Source organism: Geotrypetes seraphini, chromosome 6 (genome assembly GCF_902459505.1).
Source record: "Geotrypetes seraphini chromosome 6, aGeoSer1.1, whole genome shotgun sequence".
Taxonomy (NCBI): Eukaryota; Metazoa; Chordata; class Amphibia; order Gymnophiona; family Dermophiidae; genus Geotrypetes; species Geotrypetes seraphini.
In genome coordinates, this window is record NC_047089.1 from 122056612 (window position 1) to 122077930 (window position 21319).

Here is a 21319-nt window from a genome sequence, read left to right on the forward strand (position 1 = left end):
TCTTCATTTTAATGATCAGGAATTTTCTTTCTGCTCCCAGGTACATAAATCATTTTCTAGAATAGACTATATATTTGTATCAGATCATTTATTGCAGCAGATTACAAAGGCCGCCAGACAACCAATCATTTTGTCAGATCATGGTGGAATTTGGATTGAACTAAAAATGGATGAGCAAGATTATAGCAGACCTGTCTGGAGATTCAATAATACATTGATTGCTGATTACAATTTTATTGAGGAATTTCAATCAAAAATTACTGAATACTTTCATTTAAATGCCACAGATGAAGTCTCTTTGGAAACTTTGAGATGCTTTTAAAGCTACTATGAGAGGGCAAATAATTTCATATTCGGCACACATTAGGAAACAGCACAATAAAGAATTTTCTAATTTGGAACAAAATATTAAAGAATTGGAGGCACAATTGGCCCTAAAATGGGACCCAACTACTCTGCAGGCCCTCTTAAAAGATAAATATAAATACAAAGAGCTTTTCTTTCAAATGGCTAGGAAAGAGTTATTCTCTCAGCAAGCTCTGTATTATGGAAACTCGAATAAAGTGGGAAGAGTATTACCTAATTATCTTAAAGCTAAAAAAAAGGAAAGTAAAAACAGTGGCTATCACAGATGAGAATGGGGAGACTCAATCTCAAATTGGAAATATCTTAAAACAATTTTTGAAATATTAGAAAGCTTTGTATTTTTCTGAGCCTTATTCAAATAAAGAACTAGAGGGTTTAGAATTTTTAAAATTAATTAAGGGACCAAACATTCCTGAGCATATAAAAGGAAGTCTTGAGGAACCTATATCGTTGAAAGAATTAAAAACAGTGTTGAAGTCCCTTAGAGTTGGATCCGCTCCAGGTGGTAATGGTTTCACTGTAGAGTTTTATAAATCATTTCAAAGTACCCTATTACCTCATCTATTAAATTTATATCAGGTTCAACTGACTAAAGGTTGCGTTACAGGTACTATGGCAGAATCTCTAACTATTGTTTGCCAAAGCCAAATAAAGATCCTAGGTTGGTTTCAAATTACAGGCTATTTCTTTCATAAATGTAGATGGTAAACTTTTTGCTAAGTTATTGGATTTGCGCTTGCAAATGATCTCCCTTATATTATTGGTATGCACCAAACGGGGTTCGTTACTGAGCAGTAGTAGCTCGTGGCCAGTAGGGGGTGATGTCTATGAGACAGTAATGAAATGGATGTCAGGACATGATAGTGCAGTATTTTTGTGGAATTTTTCTACAAAAGTGCTGGTTTTTCATATGATTCTGGGTAACTCTAGTTAGATACAAGCATATGTGTTAGTTAAGGCCATACCCAATGGAAGCATACGAAAAATTGGTGAATAAAAATCAGAATATGGATGTAGTCAAGGCCAGAAAAACACACTACAGATTAATATTAAGGGAAAGCATAATAATATTCTTTTTATGTACTTTGCTATTAAGCTAGATCATGGAGGAAATCAGGATATACATGGATTCCATTTTGTTCTCTGTCTTTCTGTATTTGTTTGGCTGAACTCCATTTTGTATTCAACTGTTTTCCCTCTCTTTGTTCAGGGCATTGTGGTTCTAATTGATATCAGATGTGCCTTAGGCTGGTTAGAAAAAGTATATGAGATTACATATACCAAACTGAGATATAACAATGAAATATGAATGACGGAGCTATGAAGTTATGAATGTTTGGGGCCCCTGAATGTATGGTATGAAAGAATTTATATTTAAAAATGCAATGGTTTATAAAAAGAACACTAAGGAAAAAAAAAATCCTGAACACAACATCTGGAAATAATTAGTCAGAGGCTGCTGTTCTAGCCTCAAACTTAGGAGAGGCCCACGCTCAGGACTGTGTAGGTGTAACATGAAGCTGTTAGGTTTCAGGGGAAGGGGGGAACAGCCCTTCCTTCTCCTTTTTGCTATAGGGCTGAGAACATTTCAGCAGCTTGCTTGATACATAGACAAATTGTCTGAAATAAGTTTTGGGAAGGACAAAAAGAATATTGGATATGTTATAAAATGTTAATGTATATTCAGAAATGAATTGTAAACAAAACAAATATGATTTCTGAAACTTTTAAACATGAAAAGGAATTTTCTTTGTCTAACTTTAAACACCACCTCTGTTAATTTTGATTGACTGACAGCCAATGATGTCACACTGAGCCAAAGGTATATAATGGGGAGCTTCGAAGTATCGAGCTGAGTTCGTTATCAGAAGGCCAGCATTTTGGCAACTATAAAGACCTCCCGCTAACGCAACTAGCCTTTTGATGTCCATGATAGAAAAATAGAAACAATAAAATTAAATATTTTGGTAAAACTTTGTGTTAGCGTCATTTTCCATGTTTTTGTTATTTTTTCACACCTTGAGTGAAAGCTAGCAGCTTAATTGGCAACTGCAGCTTTAAGAGTGCGCTGGCGTCCAATGCCCATGCTCATTACTCAAAGACATTCTTCAAATAACACCAGGCTGGCTTTTCACTTGTTAAATTTAACAAAAGCCATGGATGATCCAGCCTTCTCTGTATCCCTGGATGCAGAGAAGGCCTTTGATCGGGTGGAATGGACCTTTATGCATCAAGTAATGGATTGGTTTGGTATTGGTTCAGGATTTATACAAATGATTCAAACCTTGTATAGTTCCCCTGCTGCCTGATTATATATAAATAATACTTTTCCGGAGTGTTTCTGTCTGGAGAGGGGAGTTAGACAAGGATGTGCGTTATCTCCTTTGCTGTTTGATATTGTTTTGGAACCCTTGTTATTAGCTATTCAACAGGCAAAGGAGATCCAGGGTATTCCTTACGCAGGTCGGGAATACAAGGTCTCTGCTTATGCAGATGGCATATTGCTTCATTTGAGGAATCCTGAAACAACCATTCCACATTTACTATATTTGATTGAAAGATTTGGAAAATAAATTGGAGTAAATCAAAGATTCTTCCGCTTAATGTACATTGTCAAAAAGGATTGTTTGATTTATTCCCCTTTCTTTGGAAGGAAAAGGGTATAAATTTGGATTTACAAAACGCTGGAAGAAACGATGAAAGTAAATGAAAAATCCTTATTGATAAAGGTTACAGAAATGTGTGAGCAATAGAACCCATTATATCTGTCTTGGTGGGGGAAAGTTCAGATGGTGAAAATGATGATTTTGCCTGTGGTTTGTTACCAAATGGGTATGTTACCAGTGTTTTTTCAGGGATCCTTTTACAAAAAATTAAATAGTATTCTTACAAAATTTATTTGGCTAGGGAAAACAGCAAGAATTGCTTTAATATCCTTACAAAAGCCAATTGTGGAGGGTGGGGTAAATTTTCCAAATTTTTATAGGTACCATCAAGCCTATATAATGCATCAGGGTATGTATTGGATCTTCCCCGAGCTCATGGAAAATCTTCCAGACTGGTTAAGGTTGGAATGGAAACTCCTGTCTCCACTGAGATTGTGCCATGTTTTGAGTATTAAGATGTCTAGGCTGTATAAGGACAATAGAATTTTAATGGACACTTGGAAAACATTAAAATTTATTACCAATTTAACAGATATTCCAATTCATAAATCCACTTCTCAGTCCCTTTGGTTGAACCCCAAGATTCAGATTGGCGGGTTTAAGATCATCTGGAAACATAGGATGAAGGTGGGCATACATACTTTAGATGATGTAGTATTGGATGGAAAGCTGCTTTAGTTTTCACGACTGCAACAAAAATTTGATATTGCTATATCTAAAAGTTATAGGTGGTTGCAGTTGAAGCAGGCAATTCAGGAGGGGTTCCCTCACTGGAAAAATCTTAAAAATCAGTATAGTTTGCTGTTCCTGTGCTTCCAGGCAGATTTCCTGGGTCACCAGATTGCTCAGTGGTATAAATTAATATCTGGATTTTTGAATAAGAAACCAAAAACTGGTCTTTGTGACATTTGGAGCATTGAGATAAAGCATCAGATTACTGCATCTCAATGGCCACGAATCTGGACTTGGAGGATGAGATGTACGGTGTCTGCATCTATGAAACAAACTTGTTTTTTTTGTAGCATTGAGAAGTTTGGACCCCAGTTCGGTTACAGAAATTAGATAGTTCCAAGTCTAATAGGTGTTGGCACTGTCATCTCGAACCTGGGACATTAGATCATTTAATTTTATTGTCCCTTGATACTTCAATTTTGGAGATCCATTTCGGATCAGATAAACAAAGTAATGGAAAATCCAGTGGCACTAACATATGACTCTGTGCTATTTGGCACTATGATGAGAGCTAAAAGCCAAATATCTCACAATAATAAAATTCTAAGGAATTGTAAAAGAGTGAACTATTCCTTTTGATGGGAGTCTCTCTGTCATGTTTTTAAGATGGAACGTAATATGGCTATACATCAGGGACATTATAAGAAGCTTCTCTCCCTCTCCCGGTCCCAGACTGTTGCTTCCTATCCCTCATAACAGTGTTTTCTTTCCCCTCCAGCCTCCTGTGTTGCAGCAGCTATGACTACAACTTCACAATTGAGGTCTCCAGCATCATGACTCGCCTGCCTCCTACCGTCTCATGGTATCCTCCTGTGAGTGGCTCTCTCTCCCTCTCTCTCTCTCCTTCCCGGTCCCAGAATGTTGCTTCCTATCCCTCACAACAGTGTTTTCTTTCCCCTCCAGCCTCTTGTGTTGCTGCAGTATTAATGCCGCCACTAACTAGTTCCATGAACAATCAAGTCTCCAGCATGAGGACTCGCCTGCATCCCACCGTCTCAGCTCCCATGTCTGGACTTGGCTTACCAGCTCTCCTTCGATGATCAGAAAAATGTGACATCATATCTATGATACTTTTAAAAAGACATTTTAATATACAGTTTATTGAAAATAAGGCACAACTGCGTACAGGATAAATGCAAAACCTTATCAAACATAAGTGTTAATTTACATGGCTGTGTCATGCCCAGAGACAGCAGCACAGCACAGAACTAGGTAGAATTTGTAAAGCTACAAGATTGATAGCTTATCTTGTTTAGAGATCTTTTTAATAGAGTAGAACACTTATCATTCTTAATCATTTAAGTATAAATTAGATGAAATGTATAGAAGTAATATGTTAACATCTTTCCTTTCGTGCACACACAATGTGATTGCTGCATAAGGTGTACACCTGGCGTAATTTTAGTCACCCATATCCCTGTATGCCTCTTGTAATGAGATGTGCATCTAGTTTGCTTTACATCCCAGAACTACTTACATAAGAACATAAGAATTGCCACTGCTGAGTCAGACCAGTGGTCCATCATGCCCAGCAGTCCGCTCACTCGGCGGCCCTCTGGTCTAAGACCAGCACCCTAACTGAGACTATCCCTACCAGCGCACGTTCTTGTTCAGCAGAAACTTGTCTAACTTTGTCTTGAATCCTTGGAGGGTGTTTTCCCCTATACCACCCTCTGGAAGAGCGTTCCAGCTCTCTACCACTCTCTGGGTGAAGAAGAACTTCTTTACGTTTGTACGGAATCTATCCCCTTTCAACTTTAGAGAGTGCCCGCTTGTTCTCCCTACCTTGGAGAGGGTGAACAACCTCTTCTTATCTACTAAGTCTATCCCCTTCAATACCTTGAATGTTTCGATCATGTCCCCTCTCAATCTTCTCTGTTCGAGAGAGAAGAGGCCGAGTTTCTCTAATCTTTCGCTGTACGGCAGCTCCTCCAGCCCCTTAACCATCTTAGTCGCTCTTCTCTGGACCCTTTCGAGTAGTACCGTGTCCTTCTTCATGTACGGGGACCAGTGCTGGATGCAGTACTCCAGGTGAGGGCGAACCATGGCCCAGTACAGCGGCATTATAACCTTCTCTGATCTGTTCATCGACTTGTCGATTAGAATTCCCAAGTCCCTTTCCTGGGAGGTCTTTCCAAGTACCCCCCCCGGACATCCTTACCATTAATAAAACAGGGACACTGGTCTCCTGAAGTAATAGCATGAGAATAATCTTCAGGAGGTATAAAATCCCACTCCTCAAATGCACTCCAAATCACCATTAATGAAGAGATTCAAAGACCTCACAGTGGAACGTGGTATGTGTTCCCACTCCTATATTTTTTAAGATGTAAATGTAATCGGAACTTACTGAGCAAAGGGTCAAAGCACTGGCAGTGAACATTTCCATTTCCCTGTCCATTTGTACAATATTCCTGTGCTTGCCCTTGCAGTCATAATATCTCTGTTGACTAATAACTTTTTTTTTTAGCATTAACAGTTCTTCATTCAATACATATATTTCAGACACTACATGCCTTTATGTTTTTCTTTCTTCAGATGACAGTGAGGTTTGGGAACAATACTTTTTCATTGAACGAGAAGTACTCTGTTAAACAAAATACTTCCGCGCAACAAACATATACATATATATATATATATATATATATATATATATATATATATATATAAACCGCACATGTATTTAATACGTACTTCCTGAGTGCAGTATCAAGGCACTACCATTGAACAGGTGCACGAGTTTGCTCCACGCCCTGTCCATTTGTCCGATATTTCTACGTTTCCCCTTGATGGGGAACAGCAGCTTTGCATTGAGTGAGAAGTACTCAGTTAATCTGAGTACTTCACGCTCGGAGAATTTGGGCTTGTGCACACAAAATCCATGATAGGAAGCCATCTTCTCTGTGAATCTATGACGTTTTTGCAAAGTACTCAGTTAATCTAAGTACCTCACCACCAACCACCCCTGTTTCAGCGACCACTATTGTGGCTCACACTGTGGCTCCCGCTGCACACACACACTGACTGAATGAGAGCCAAAGAGTCAGTTTTCTCCACACTCTGTCCATTTCTCCAATGTTCCTGTGCTTGATGGGGAACAATACTTTAGCATTGAACAAGAAGTACTCAATATGTATATATGGACTAGATTTATGTATGTATCTCTGTATATAATCTTTTACGGTTCAAGTCTTTTACATCCTCCAGTTCAAACACTGAAGCTCAAGGCTTAACTATTTTATACCTAAAGCATACAGAATACTTCTCTTTCTGTGAATTTAGCCTTTCGCACTGGAGTTTCATCCACTCTCTGCCAATTTCTACAATGTTCCTGTGCTTACCCTTGCAGTCGTAATATCTCTGTTGACTAATAACTTTTTTAAGCATTAACAGTTCTTCATATACTTCTGACACAACATGCATTTATTTCTTCAGATGACAGTGAGGATGGGGAACAATAATTGTCTTTTCAATTTACAACTGCTTTTAATGTTCAATTCTCCAATATTCCTGTGCTTGCCCTTGATGAGGAACAATACTTTCTCATTGACAGAGAAGTACTCTATATGTGTATATGTACTATATTTATGTATGTATGTATGTATGTATATAATCTTTTACATCCTCCAGTTCAAACACTGAAGCTCAAGCATACAGAATACTTCTCTTTCTGTGAATTTAGGCTTTTGCCCTCATCAGCATCCTATTTTTTGACCATGTAATTGTCTTTTCAATTTCAAACTGCTTATAATGCTCATTATCATTCAATGTTATTATTCACTGTTCACGTCATGTTTACTTGTGTTCAATAATACTTACTTTGCATTTAACTTTGCCCTGGGGGACCTATGTTATCTATTCTATTTGTTCACTGTATTATGCTTTCTTCAATAACACAGTTACCCAGAAATAAAAACATTATAATGCAACTACTGAGTCCAGAATTTATTTTATTTTAACCTCACAAACTCCAATGAGATTATGAACTTATAATGACTTATAATGACTGAGGTTGCCATTTAACAAATTGGTTATTATTCTCTTTTAACATATTAAGACACTTCATAAAATTAATAACTAGAAGGCTGCAAACAAATTGCGGACAGTTTTGTTTGGTTTTTATTCGGGGGGGGGGGGGCGGGGGGGGAGGTTCAGTGAAGCTTGTCTTTAATCTGTTGGGCCTGAAGACAACTGAGCATGAAGACACTTATTGTAAGTTTGAAAATGAATAACAATTTAAACAAACAAAGAAAAAGAGATAATGATCTTCATAAACACTTAAAACATATATTCTGTCATGTAAAGATCATTAAGCGAATTCAGCTTTACAAAATTTTGAGAATTCATACAACAAACATATCATGCAAGACAAACACAAATAAATGATTACTTAGAAATAATGAAACTTAGCATTTGACAGATGGATCAGATGAATAGACACTGCAGGCATCAGGCTATGGGCATTTTATTATGACCCCATTGCAAACACCCACTATGCCCATTTACCTTCCACTATAACAGGTCTCACAATCCCCAATGAATATTTCTGGTAACGGGACAAAAACACCTGGATCAAAAATTGTGAACTATCCCAAAATCTCCAGCCTGGAACTGGGTAACTTGGCCACCCTGTTACTTTGATTTATTAAACTTTTTTTCCAAATAGAGAATGACACAGGGACACAGGAACTCAATTTCCCCATCCTGTCCCTGCGAGTTATGTCGCTGTCCTTGTCCCTGTCCCATTCCTATCAGCTCTGCTTTAACTACACAAGCCTCAAACACTTATGACTTTAAGGTGTTTGAAGCTTGTGCAGATGAGGAGCTTAGGCTTTGGTGGAATGAGGCACTATGACATCTGGTTCTGGTAACTGGTCTCACAGTCCCCCCAAAACGCCGGCAGACACATATTCCGTAAAGTGTGTGTGGGGGGGGCTGCACTCAGTTGTCTCAGCGCGCGCTTTGACTATGAACCGATGACAGGTCAAAAGCGCACGACGACAAAGGCGCGCTGACAACTCAGCACAGAGAACTGAGCGCAGGGCGGAAGCGCGTCTAAGAAAAACAGTATTTTAAAGGGCTCCGACGGGAGCCCCCCCACTTTACTTAACAGGGTTCCCCCCCACACTTTATTTAATAGAGATCGCGCAGGCGTTGCGGGGGGTTTGAAAACTTCACTTTTTCCCTAAAAAAGAGGGAAAAAGTTAAGTTTCTAGTAAATGCTCAGTTGTTTTGCGCTCAATTGTCTTGCGCTCACCTGCCAGCGCTCAGTTGTATTACGCTCAATTGTCTTGCGCTCACCTGCCGGCGCCCAGTTGTCTTGTGCTTAATTGTCTTGCGCTCACCTGCCGGCGCCCAGTTGTCTTACGTTCAATTGTCTTGCGCTCACCTGCCGGCGCCCAGTTATCTTGCGCTCACCTGCCGGCGCTCAGTTATCTTGCGCTCACTTGTCGGCGCCCACATGACTCTCGCTCAGTTGTCCCGCTCATGCACATTACAGAAAATAATTTGCGCTCAATTGTCTTGCGCTCAATTGTCTTGCGCTAGCTTGTCTTCGCGCTCAGTTGTCCGCGCCTCTTTGTCCACGTGCGATTGTCTTGTGCGCAATTGTCTATGAACCAAATATATTGAACAGGAGCGGTCCCAGCACCGACCCCTGCGGAACTCCGCTTGTGACCCATTGCCTGTCTGAGTATTGGCCCTTTACTCCAACCCTTTGTTTCCTGCCTGCCAACCAGCTGTGCCACAATGCCCCCTTTCTATCTCCTCCCTTCTTTGCCCAGCACTATCATCCCCCCATCTTTTCATGGTCTACATCAGTGGGCAACTCAAACCCTTTACAGGGCCACATTTTAGATTTGTAGATACTTGGAGGGCCTCATAAAAAATAGTTAATGTCTTATTAAAGAAATGACAATTTTGCATGTGATAAAACTCTTTATAGTTTATAAATCTTTCCTTTTGGCTAAGTCTTAATAATAATATTGTAATTTATAGCTAAAGAGACATATGATCAAGAAACTATTTTATTTTAATTTTGTGATTATGATAAACATACCGAGGGCCTCAAAATAGTACCTGGCAGGCCGCATGTGGTCCACGGGCCGCAAATTTGAGACCAGTGTAATAAACATAAGAACATAAGAATTGCTGCTGCTGGGTCAGACCACTGGTCCATCATGCCCAGCAGTCCGCTCACGCGGCAGCCCTTAGGTCAAGACTAGTGCCCTATTAGAGTCGAGCCTTACTTGTGTTTGTTCTGTTCCAGTAGAAACTTATCCAACTTTGTCTTGAATCCCTGAAAGGTGTTTTCCCCTATAACAGCCTCCAGAAGAGCATTCCAGGTTTCTACCACTCTCTGGGTGAAGAAAAATTTCCTTACATTTGTACGGAATCTTTTCTCTTCTAACTTTAGTGAGTGCCCTCTCATTTTCTTCACCTTGGAGAGGGTAAACAGTCTCTCTTTCTTTACTAAGTCAATTCCCTTCAATATCTTGAATGTTTTGATCATGTCGCAAGAGAGAAGAGGCCAAGTTTCTCTAGCCTCTCGTTGTATGGCAACTCCCCCAGTCCCTTAACCATTTTTGTCGCTCTTCTGTGGACCCTTTCCAGTGATACTATGTCCTTTTTCATGTACGGCGACCAGTGTTAGACGCAGTATTCCAGGTGGGGGTGCACCATGGCCTGGTACAATGTTATGATAACCTTCTCCGATCTGTTTGTGATCCCCTTCTTAATAATTCCTAGCATTCTGTTCGCCCTTTTCGCTGCTGCTGCGCATTACGCAGATGGTTTCATTGGCTTGTCTACAAGTACTCCCAAGTCTCTTTCCTGGCGGCTCTCTCTGAGTATAGCTCCGGACATCCTGTATTCGTGCATACAATTTTTGTTACCGACATGCATCACCTTGTAGTTATCCATGTTGAACCTCATTTGCCATTTTGCAGTCCATTTTGCGAGCGTATTTATGTCTCTTTGTAGGTCTTCGCAATCCTTCTGTGTCTTCACTATTCTGAATAACTTTGTATTGTCCGCAAATTTAATCACCTCACTTGTCATGCCAAGTTCTAGGTCGTTTATAAATATGTTGAAGAACACAGGACCGAGCACCGAACCCTGAACCTAATAAAATAGCCAGTCACTTGTAATTTGGGGGGATTCTTGGTTGGTATTCTACGAGTTAGTAGATCACTAAGAACTACCAGGGACTTGATGTTTAAACTACAAATTGTGTCTGGTAGTTATTTCCTTGGGCTCCTTCAGAGATGGAAGAAAAGAGTTGAGGGATATTAAACCTGTTCATGTACTTAGAGCAAACACTAGCAACCTTCTGCCAAACAGCCCATGCTCCCTCTGATTTCCTCTCATCCTGTTTACTCCTTTCTCACAATTCCTATCCCTGTCTCTATCACCCAGCCTCTATTCCATTAGAGCTACTTTCTGCCTCTTCCAGCATTGTCTCTCCCAATCAGAACAATTTCCCTTCTCTTCTTTTTATTCCTCTCCCAGGCCCTCTCTGTTTTACCTTAATTGCTAGAAGCATTACTTTGGTAACATAGGTAAAATTTTTGGGTTATCTGACTCTTTCTATTCCATATGTGTGTCTGCTGCAACTTGCTATAGAAGTTCTCTCCTCTCCTTAAAGTCTATTGGGCAGCCTGTAGGGGGTGGAGAAACTAACCAAGATGCAGGGGGAGTTGGGAACAGTAGCTAGGATACTGAAGCACTTGCTTCCTGTAACTCTGGGTCATGGAGCTTGCTGCCCCAGATCTACAGACTTACAGGGTAAAATACTGGAGATAGGCACCCACAGAGCTGGCACTTGTGGTGGCTGGGCCTTATTTCATCATCACTCAGCAGTTTATGATCCTACCAGCTCCTCTGGCTTTCTCAGTATAAATAAGTTTGTTTGTAAATGCATAAACAAACCTATTCTTATGGATAGATGGACAGAGATATTCATCAACTCTTCATAGTAGACACTATCACCTACTGAGAAATGTGCATAAAAAATGAGATGATCATATTGTGATCTGAACATATTTACTCTTAGAACATTTAGATGGGAACATTTAAGATGAAAAATATGTAATGAAATTAGAAAAGCACACTGTAATATAACTTACTAAAACAGGAAATGCTTCAGTCACAGATCCTTTTTCTGGTAGTGAGCAGAATTTGTAGAATTCATGACTTCGATAGGCTTTCTGTTTTACAAGCTGAACAGCATGTAAAACAAACTTAGAGGACACTTCAGATGAGCAAGATGATATTGTAACTTCTGGTGTGAAAAAGAAATAGGCAGTTAATATGAGTTGGAAAGGTCTGACTCTAGAGAGACAGACATATAATTTTTAACATGTCTAAGGATAAGATCTGAGTACATAAAAAATCTAGAAAGCTTTTCTGAGAATGTGCAGATGTTCTTATACAGCTGTTACAACATAAGCTTTCTGTGTTACATCCTCACTTCATCCATACCAAAATGGGTGGTGTGATTAGTGTTTGATTCATTACCCATTACAGATTAGAGTAGTATAAGTTATATACCTTCCATCAAAGCTAATATAGTGGTACCTCGGTTTACGAGTGCACCGGTTTGCAAGTGTTTTGCAAGAGCAAAACATTTGAAAAATTGGCACCTCAGAAACCGAGCTTGCCTCGATTTACGAGCAACCCCCTGCGATCCGGCATCCCCCCCCCACCCGCCGCAATCACCCACCTGAACACATTGCTTACCCCCCCATCTGGCACCAACGCACAGGACATGCCGGTGCCCGAAGATTTGCCGTCTTCTTTTTGCTGGGCCTTGAGCATCTGCGCATGCTCGAGGCCTTCGAGTTCTCACTCTTTCCGAGATTCTCGGATCTGAGATCTCCGAGAATCCCGCGGGAACTCGAAGGCCTTGAGCATACGCAAATGCTCAAGGCCCAGCAAAAAGAAGAGGGCAGATCTTCGGGCACCGGCATCAGCATGTCCTGTGCGTTGGTGCCGGTGCCGGGTGCCAGATGGGGGTAAGCAATGTGTTCGGGTGGGTGGATGGGTGCGTGGGGGATGCCAGATTGCGGCGGGGAGGGGGGGGCGATGTGAGTGGGGGTCATGTTGGATTGCGGGGGGGGGGGGTGCTGGATCACGGGGGGATGGCGGGTCACGCTGGGGGGGGGGGCCTTCGTGAGTGGGGAGAGCAATGCCGGTTCTCGGGGGAGTAGAGCAGCGCCGCTGGCTTCTGGGGGTGGGGATGGGTAGGAACGTATCAAGTGAGTTTCCCTTAGTTCCTAAGGGGAAACTCGCTTTGATATACGAGTACTTTGGTTTACAAGCATGCTTCCGGAACGAATTATGCTCGTAAACCAAGGTTCCACTGTATGTTTATTTTTGACAGGTGGCTATGCCCATGTCTGGTCACATCAGCCAATCAGGATTGAGGGTCTGCGCACATCATGCCAACTCTCCACACAAGCCATGCTCACTCCTTGACATACATCTTTAATGATATCACCAGATCACCACCCCAAACCAAATCACACCAGTTTGCAAAACCCTACCCCAAACTCCTCTCATTTTTCCCAGCCCTTCCCCCTTCAGTGATAACACAAGAGTGACATCATAACTCCACCTAGGCCATGCACTTTTTCAAGATGATGTTAAGTGGTGGATGCGTCTGTGGGCATTTTTGTTTTATACTACTCCGCCAGAACACAGTTGGATCTTTTTAAAGATAGGTGCTTTATTAAAGAGTTAGATTGTTTTTTTCTTTAAATCCCCGAGTGTTGGAAATCATTTGGTCCATACCTATTTTGTTGTCTCTTACACTACTCGCCACCATCTTGGATGAGTCACATGTTGGGATGTAAATTGTTACATTGATCATCCAACACCATCCCTGTAGCTTATTTTCCCATACCTTAAACCATTTTTTTAAATATATTTTTTTCAATCACAAGTCACTGATTTTTTTGTTTTTTAAATTATAGTATCTAGTTCTATGCTTTCTCTTAGGAACAAAAGGATGTTTTAGGCTTCACATGACGAAAAAAATAAACTTTTAGGAAAAGCCCTCTGTGGAGTTTGTTTTTCCCTGTCTTTTAACAATTTCATCTCTAACATGGAAAAGAAGTGCCTCATGCAAAACTCAGACCTGCTTATGAGAGAGAAATACAGAGATTTCAACTTTCAAGGATATCCCCCACATCTTCTCCTCCTATATCTCCTGTGAACTTTGTTTACCAGAGTTCCCCATCCTTCCTTCTCCTCCCCTTTGTTTTGCTATGTACTGTGAAGACCAGAAAAAAATCAAGATAGTCCGCTTTCCAAGCAATATTGCAGAGCTTGTGAAAGTAAAAACAGAGCAAGCTGAAAGAAAATGCCAAGTCACTCTGCTCAGAATTTTCAGAGGCACTTTAAAAGACATTGCAAAGTTTATCAGATCAGCCAGTTGAGACTGCCCTCCCTCTCACCTATCACAACACAGAGTGCTGAAGCCTTGCCTCTCCCTTTCTCCTTATCCCAGCACCCCTCTTCCCTCTGAATGTATGTATGGTTTGTGAAATACAGCTAAACTGGAAACTCCTGCTGGTATGAAGACCACAAAGCAAAATGATGTAAAAACAGAGTTTTGCCCATTCTCCCCTTCCTTCTTCCTGAAACAAGAAACAAACATTAAAAAAATACATTTTGCACTTTAAGTCTGAAAGCTCCTCATTTGTTCATTATAGCACCGTCAGCTTTCATACTGCCTCTCTATATATAGATTTTTTAAATTGTGAGAAATGTGAAAAGAGAACTTCTATAATATAGTGTTTATACTAATATTTTTGATAACACTTTTTGTATATTCTGGTGTTAATTATTGCATGTTGCAAATGCATGCAGAAACTATAGGGAGAGGAGAAAGAATTGACAAACTGCTTGTTTCAAGCCATGACAAGAACATGCTGCTTCAGCATTTCAGAATGCAGGCTTTGCTAGAATAACTAATTGAAAGACATAAGCATGTAGCTAAAGGATTGGGCATGTGAAGGAAGGAATGTGCATGTAGATAAACCATATATGGGTGAAAGTAAATAAGGTTAGGGTCGTGTAGAGAAGGGAAAGAGCGAGAGTAGTGGGAGAAATAAACAGGGGCGGGGAAAACAGAAGTGCCGTAAGTTGCAGTTGATAGGTTGTCTGGAAATGTGAGCTACCTCTACCTTGGACCAATGGGCACAGTCAGCTTTATGTGCCTATTCTGTATGTGTGACACCCTTTCTTGCAAGAGTGTAAAATAAAATCAGTTTCTGCTTCACCTTTGGAGTCCGTCCTGAGTTTTTCCAGTGGGAGCTCATTTCTCACAATTTGGGGGCTCATCTGGGATGACATCATCATTGGCAGGGAGCGGCGCTGCTGAGTAGCAAAAAGATGCATCCCATTGAGTTCAACAGTCTTGTGGCCATCGACGGGGGTCCCACAAGTGACTGAGAAAGATCCTGAGACCTGATTGAAAGGAGAACTAGGTGAAACAGCACGGGAATAGTAGGCATGCAGTTGACAACCAGGCAACTCTGCACAGATCAAGGTACGAAATCTTGAGCTAAAATAGTATTACCTTGGTGGTTAGGGCATCCTGCGAGACATTGCAAGCATGTGAGACTTTGTTTGATTTTTTTAGATGTGTTAACCTTCAATAAAAGATGATCTTTTAGTGTCAGGGAAAACGGGAGCGGTGGCAGAGGCCACCAATACCCTACTAAATTTCCTGGGAGAACAGGGTCTTAGGGTAAGCAAAACCAAATTGCAGTATACGGAAAAAGAAGTGAAATATTTGGGTATGCCGTATGCCAGAGCAATTTTTAATTTCTTTGATGCTTCCATTGACATGACTAATGATTACATGAGGTTAACAGCAATATTTTCTGATGTTGTGATTCTAACAATTTTGAAAACATGGAAAGATGCATCTTTGTTATCTTTTCAATTTTGGTAGAACTCAGCAGTGGCGTACCAAGGGGGGGAGGTCCACCCCTGGTGCAAGCCCTTAGGGGGTGCTCCCGGCCTTGAAGCCGTTGGCGTCCGGTTCCCCCCCCCCACGTCTGGATTCTCCCCCTGGCCTCCCCGCACCACCTACGGTAGAAAAGCAGCCCACAGCAAGATCGCAATGCCAACGATCCCTGTGCTGCTTCGGCGCTGCTTCCTCCGCCGCGGTCCCGCCCTTCCTCTGATGTCAGAGGAGGGGTGGGACCGCGGTTGAGGAAGCAGCGCCGAAGCAGCACAGGGATCGCTGGCATCGCGATCTTGCTGCGGGCTGCTTTTCTACCATAGGTGGTGTGGGGAGGCCAGGGGGGGGCAGTCCTTCGGGGTGAGGTGGGGCATCAGGCCTTCAGGGTGGGGCGGGCAGGCAGACCTTCAAGGGGGGGGATAGGCCTTCAAGAGGGGGGACAGGCAGGCAGGCCTTCAAGGGGGGGACAGGCAAGAAGGCTTTCAAGGGGGGATAGGCCTTCAAGGGGGGGACAGGCAGGAAGGCCTTCAAGGGGGAGACAGGCCTTCAAGGGGAACAGACAGGCAGACCTTCAAGTGGGGGGAGAGGCCTTCAAGGGGGACAAGCAGGCAGGTATTCAAGGGGGGGGACAGGCCTTCAAGGTGACAGGTGACAGGTAGGCAGGCCTTCAAGGGGGGGGGACAGGCCTTCAAGGCGGGGGACAGGCCTTCAAGGGGGTGCAGGCCTTCAAGGGTGGGGACAGGCCTTCAGGGGTGGGATGCAGATCTTTAAGGGGGGGACAGGCCTTCAGGGGAGGGGAGGCCCTGGTGTAGAAGTACATGGTGGGAAGAGGGGTGTTCAAAGAGACGCGCATATGCCGGACTTTGGGTGGGACAAAATAATGGGTCTGAAAATAGAGGAGAGGGAGAGAGATGATGGACCATGGTTTTTAGGGAGGGAAGGAACAGAAAGGAAGAGAAGTTAGACACAAGGGATGGTGTGGAGGGGGAGATAGAGATACTGGATAGGAGGGTAGTTGGGAAAAGAAAGGGAGAGATGGTGGACCCTGGGGTGGTGGTGAAGGAGGGAGAGATGCTGGATGAAAGGGTAGTTAAGAAAAGATGGATCTGTGGAGGGAGACAAAAAAAGGAAAGATGCCAGATCCCTATGTTTCTCATTCATGTAGGTACCAACGATACTGCCAGAAGCACATCAGACAGCATCCCTGAAGACTTCGAGGCCCTGGGAAGAAAGCTGAAGCAGACAGGAGCACAGGTGGTCTTCTCATCAATTCTCCCGGTAAGAGACAAAGGCAGAGAAAGGGAAGAGCGTATCCATCGGACCAACGAGTGGCTTCGCGAATGGTGTTTAGAGATGAACTTTGGATTCCTAGACCACGGAGAGGCGCTACAAGGACTACAGGGACAAGACGGACTACACCTAACAAAGAGGGGCAAGAAAGTTTTTGGACATCGACTAGCACGCCTACTTCGGAAGGCTTTAAACTAGGTAAGTTGGGGGAGGGTTCATACACACATACAAGGGCAGCAAGGATCCACCCTGGGGAAGCAAGTAAATCCCACACTTTCGAGCCTAAGGTAAGTGCCCATAGTATACACATAAAAACAGGAGACACACGAATGGGGTTAGGCATCTCATCACAAATTTGGAGAGCAATGTATGTTAATGCACACAGCTTGGGCAACAAAATCCTGGAACTAGAAACAGAGATAAGGAATGCTGACCTTGACATAGTAGCGATATCCGAGACCTGGTTCACGGACTCGCATGAGTGGGATATGGTTATACCAGGCTACAATCTACTTCGTCGGGACAGAGAGGGCAAATTAGGAGGGGGGGTAGCACTATACACTAAGGATAATATCAAAACTACCAGGATCACAGAGATTAGATACACCGGGGAATCACTTTGGGTAAACCTGGCCAGAGGGAAAGAAAAATGCCTTTACCTCGGTGTGGTATACAGGCCTCCAAGACAGCAGGAAGACAAAGACAAGGAATTGATTGAGGACATAGAGAACATCACTCTGCGTGGTGACACAGTACTGTTAGGGGACTTCAACATGCCAGACGCAGACTGGAACACCCTCTCCGCGACTACGAGTGACAGCACAAGAATATTAACCTCCATTAAGGGTGCACAACTCAAACAAATGGTATTAGAGCCTACCAGGGAAAAAGCAATACTGGACCTGGTACTCACAAATGGAGACAGTGTCTCGGAAGTATCAGTGGGAGACACGCTGGCTTCCAGTGACCACAACATGGTATGGCTCAACCTCAGGATAGGCTTCTCTAAATCAAACACAGCAACAAAGGTCCTCAACTTTAAGGGCGCAGATTTCGACCACATGAGAGACTTTGTCCATCAGGAGCTGCAAAACCATGCAGTAACAGACAATCCGGAAACTATGTGGTCAAATCTAATATTCATCCTGAACGAAGCATCTAGCCGCTACATAAATACAGTAAGCAAACGCCGGAGAAACAAAAAACCACAATGGTTCAGAAAGGAAATTTCGGACCTCATAAAAAAGAAAAAAGAAGCATTTATCACTTACAAACATCTTGAGAAAAGAGAGGCAAAAGAAGACTATCTGGTCAGATCTAAGGCTGTCAAAAAGGCAGTCAGGGAAGCCAAACTTCAAACAGAGGAAGATCTGGCACGGAATATTAAAAAAGGGGACAAATCCTTTTTCAGGTACATTAGCGACAGGAAGAGAACAAAGATGGGATAGTACGCCTTAGGCAGTCAGACGGAAACTACGCAGAATCTGATTATACCAAGGCAGAACTGCTAAACGAATACTTCTGCTCAGTATTCACCTGTGAAGCGCCAGGAGCTGGTCCGCAACTACAGATAAGAGACAGCCAAAATGATCTGTTTCATGATTACGAGTTTACACCCAGTAGTGTCTACCACGAACTTTCAAGACTCAAAGTAGACAAAGCCATGGGACCTGACAATCTACACCCCAGGGTACTCAGAGAACTGAGTGAAGTTCTGGCTGAACCACTATCCGTGCGCTTCAATCTTTCCATGCGCATGGGAAAAGTACCCCTAGACTGGAAAACAGCTAACGTAATTCCACTCCACAAAAAGGGCTGCAGAACAGAGGCAGAAAATTACAGACCGGTGAGTCTTACATCCATAGTGTGCAAACTCATGGAAACACTGATCAAGAAGAAACTCGACGAGATTCTAGACGAAGAAAATTTACGAGATCCACACCAACATGGATTTACCAGGGGAAGGTCCTGCCAATCTAATCTGATTGACTTCTTTGACTGGGTGACCAGTCGTCTGGATGCCGGGGAGTCCCTGGATGTGATATATTTGGACTTCAGCAAAGCTTTTGATAGCGTCCCACACCGCAGGCTGTTGAACAAACTAAAATCGATGGGATTAGGGGATACATTCACTGCATGGGTAAAGGATTGGTTAGATGGTAGACTTCAAAGGGTAATGGTAAACGGTACCCCCTCCAAAACATCAGCAGTAACGAGTGGAGTACCTCAGGGCTCCGTCTTAGGGCCGATTCTATTCAATTTATTCATAGGAGATTTGACCCAAGGGCTTAGAGGAAAAATATCACTGTTTGCCGACGACGCCAAACTATGCAACATAGTAGGCAAAGGCAGTGTTCCTGACCTTATGATGCAAGACCTACAGAAATTGGAACAGTGGTCATCAACTTGGCAGCTAGGCTTCAATGCTAAAAAATGTAAAGTAATGCACCTAGGCAAAAAAAATCCACACAGAACTTACTCACTAAATGGTGAAACCTTGTCCAGGACCACGGTGGAACGTGATTTAGGAGTGATCATTAGCGATGATATGAAGGCTGCCAATCAGGTGGAGAAGGCTTCGTCCAGGGCAAGACAAATGATGGGCTGCACCCGGAGGGGTTTTGTCAGCAGAAAACCTGAAGTCATAATGCCACTGTACAGATCCATGGTGAGACCCCATCTCGAGTATTGTGTTCAATTCTGGAGACCACACTACCGGAAAGATGTGTTGAGAGTTGAGTCGGTTCAGCGTATGGCTACCAGGATGGTCTTGGGGCTCAGGGATCTCACGTATGAGGAAAGGTTAAAAAAATTGCAGATGTACTCACTGGAGGAGCGAAGAGAGAGGGGGGACATGATTGAGACCTTTAAGTATATCACAGGGCATATAGAGGTGAAAGATGATATCTTCAGTCTTACAGGGCCCTCGGTAACCAGAGGGCACTCGCTGAAAATCAGGGGAGGGAAGTTTCAAGGTGATGCTAGGAAGTATTTCTTCACCGAAAGGGTGGTCGATCATTGGAACGAGCTGCCTCAGCAGGTGATTGAGGCCAGCAGCGTGTTGGATTTCAAGAGGAAATGGGATATTCACGTGGGATCTATAGGGGAGTAGAAGTCAGGGAGTGGGTCATTGGTATGGGCAGACTCGATGGGCTGTGGCCCTTTTCTGCCGTCAATTTCTATGTTTCTATGCTGGGGAGGGAAGGGAAACGGGGAGGACAGAGATGGTAGATGGATGGTTACTATGCAGAAAGAAGGAAGAAGGAGACCCTGGCAAGCAAGTTATCAGAAGACAACCAGAGCCTTGAACCAACAAGATTTGAAAAATAACCAGACAATAAAAGGTAGAAAAACTAATTTTATTTTCTGTTTTGTGATTACAATATGTCAGATTTGAAATGTGTATCCTACCAGAGCTGGTGTTAGACCGCAAACGTGAGCTAGGATTTAACAGAGAGAGGAAAAGTCCTTTTTGTTTCTTTATTTTATTTACACCATAGCGCCAGTGTGGTTAGGAGAATCCAAAGGGGGTGAAAATGATATAAAATAAACCCACCAGGATGTTTAAAAAAAACACCCAATTGGGCAGGAAAATCGAATCGAAAAATCAATTCAATAGGCTGAATCGAATCAATTTTTTTTTCCTGAATTGGGTAGCACTAGTTTGCGCTACTGTCTTAGACTTTAGGACCTGGGATTGGGGAGAGATGGCATCCTCAGGACTTTATAATGCAAGTGAAACGAGGATTTGGTCAGACTTTTGAAGGGTCTGCAGAAGAAAAATATTGTATAGGCCGGGAACATGAGACAGCAGGAACAGGGAACTTTTCTTCCTTCTATTTTTGTGAATGGCAAGGCTGAGGATGTCAAGAGAGTTCAGTTAAAATATGTGCTTTTTTTGCTGGCCTACCCGGTGAGGTGTTCCTAATAGTGGTGGTGGTGGCAGCGTGTCAATATGTTGAGAGGAAGAGGTGGTCTGGGAAATTCTGCTGAGCAAATACCGGGACCATTTCAACCCCCCAGTTAGTCCACTCCACTCAACTGGTTCACACACTGAGTGGGTCTTTGGGTGTTGTGCCTGGGTAGTTGTTTTGGGATCCTTCCAGTGGTTTGTCAGTATCTCTTTGTGGTCCAAGGAAGGAAATTTTGTTAATCTTAGCATTGACCTTCAGAATGTTTGTAACAGCGCTGCTTATGTGGCATTAGGCTATGTAGTGATCGAAAGAAAAAACCAGACCTTTGCACATTTTTGCACTATATGGTGGGTATATGAGGAGATTCACATTTCCTG

At 42.6% G+C, this 21319-nt stretch overlaps 1 protein-coding gene across 6 annotated transcripts in view; it reads right to left on the bottom strand.

The window, feature by feature from the left end:
• TPP2 (tripeptidyl peptidase 2) overlaps positions 1–21319 on the bottom strand; it is a 1323399-nt gene that overhangs the window by 701680 nt on the left and 600400 nt on the right. For all 6 annotated transcript variants that reach the window (XM_033947626.1, XM_033947627.1, XM_033947625.1 and 3 more), the window contains one exon: positions 11891–12045. In XM_033947626.1, coding sequence (XP_033803517.1) covers positions 11891–12045 — 155 coding nt within the window. The remainder of the gene's footprint in view (positions 1–11890; positions 12046–21319) is intronic.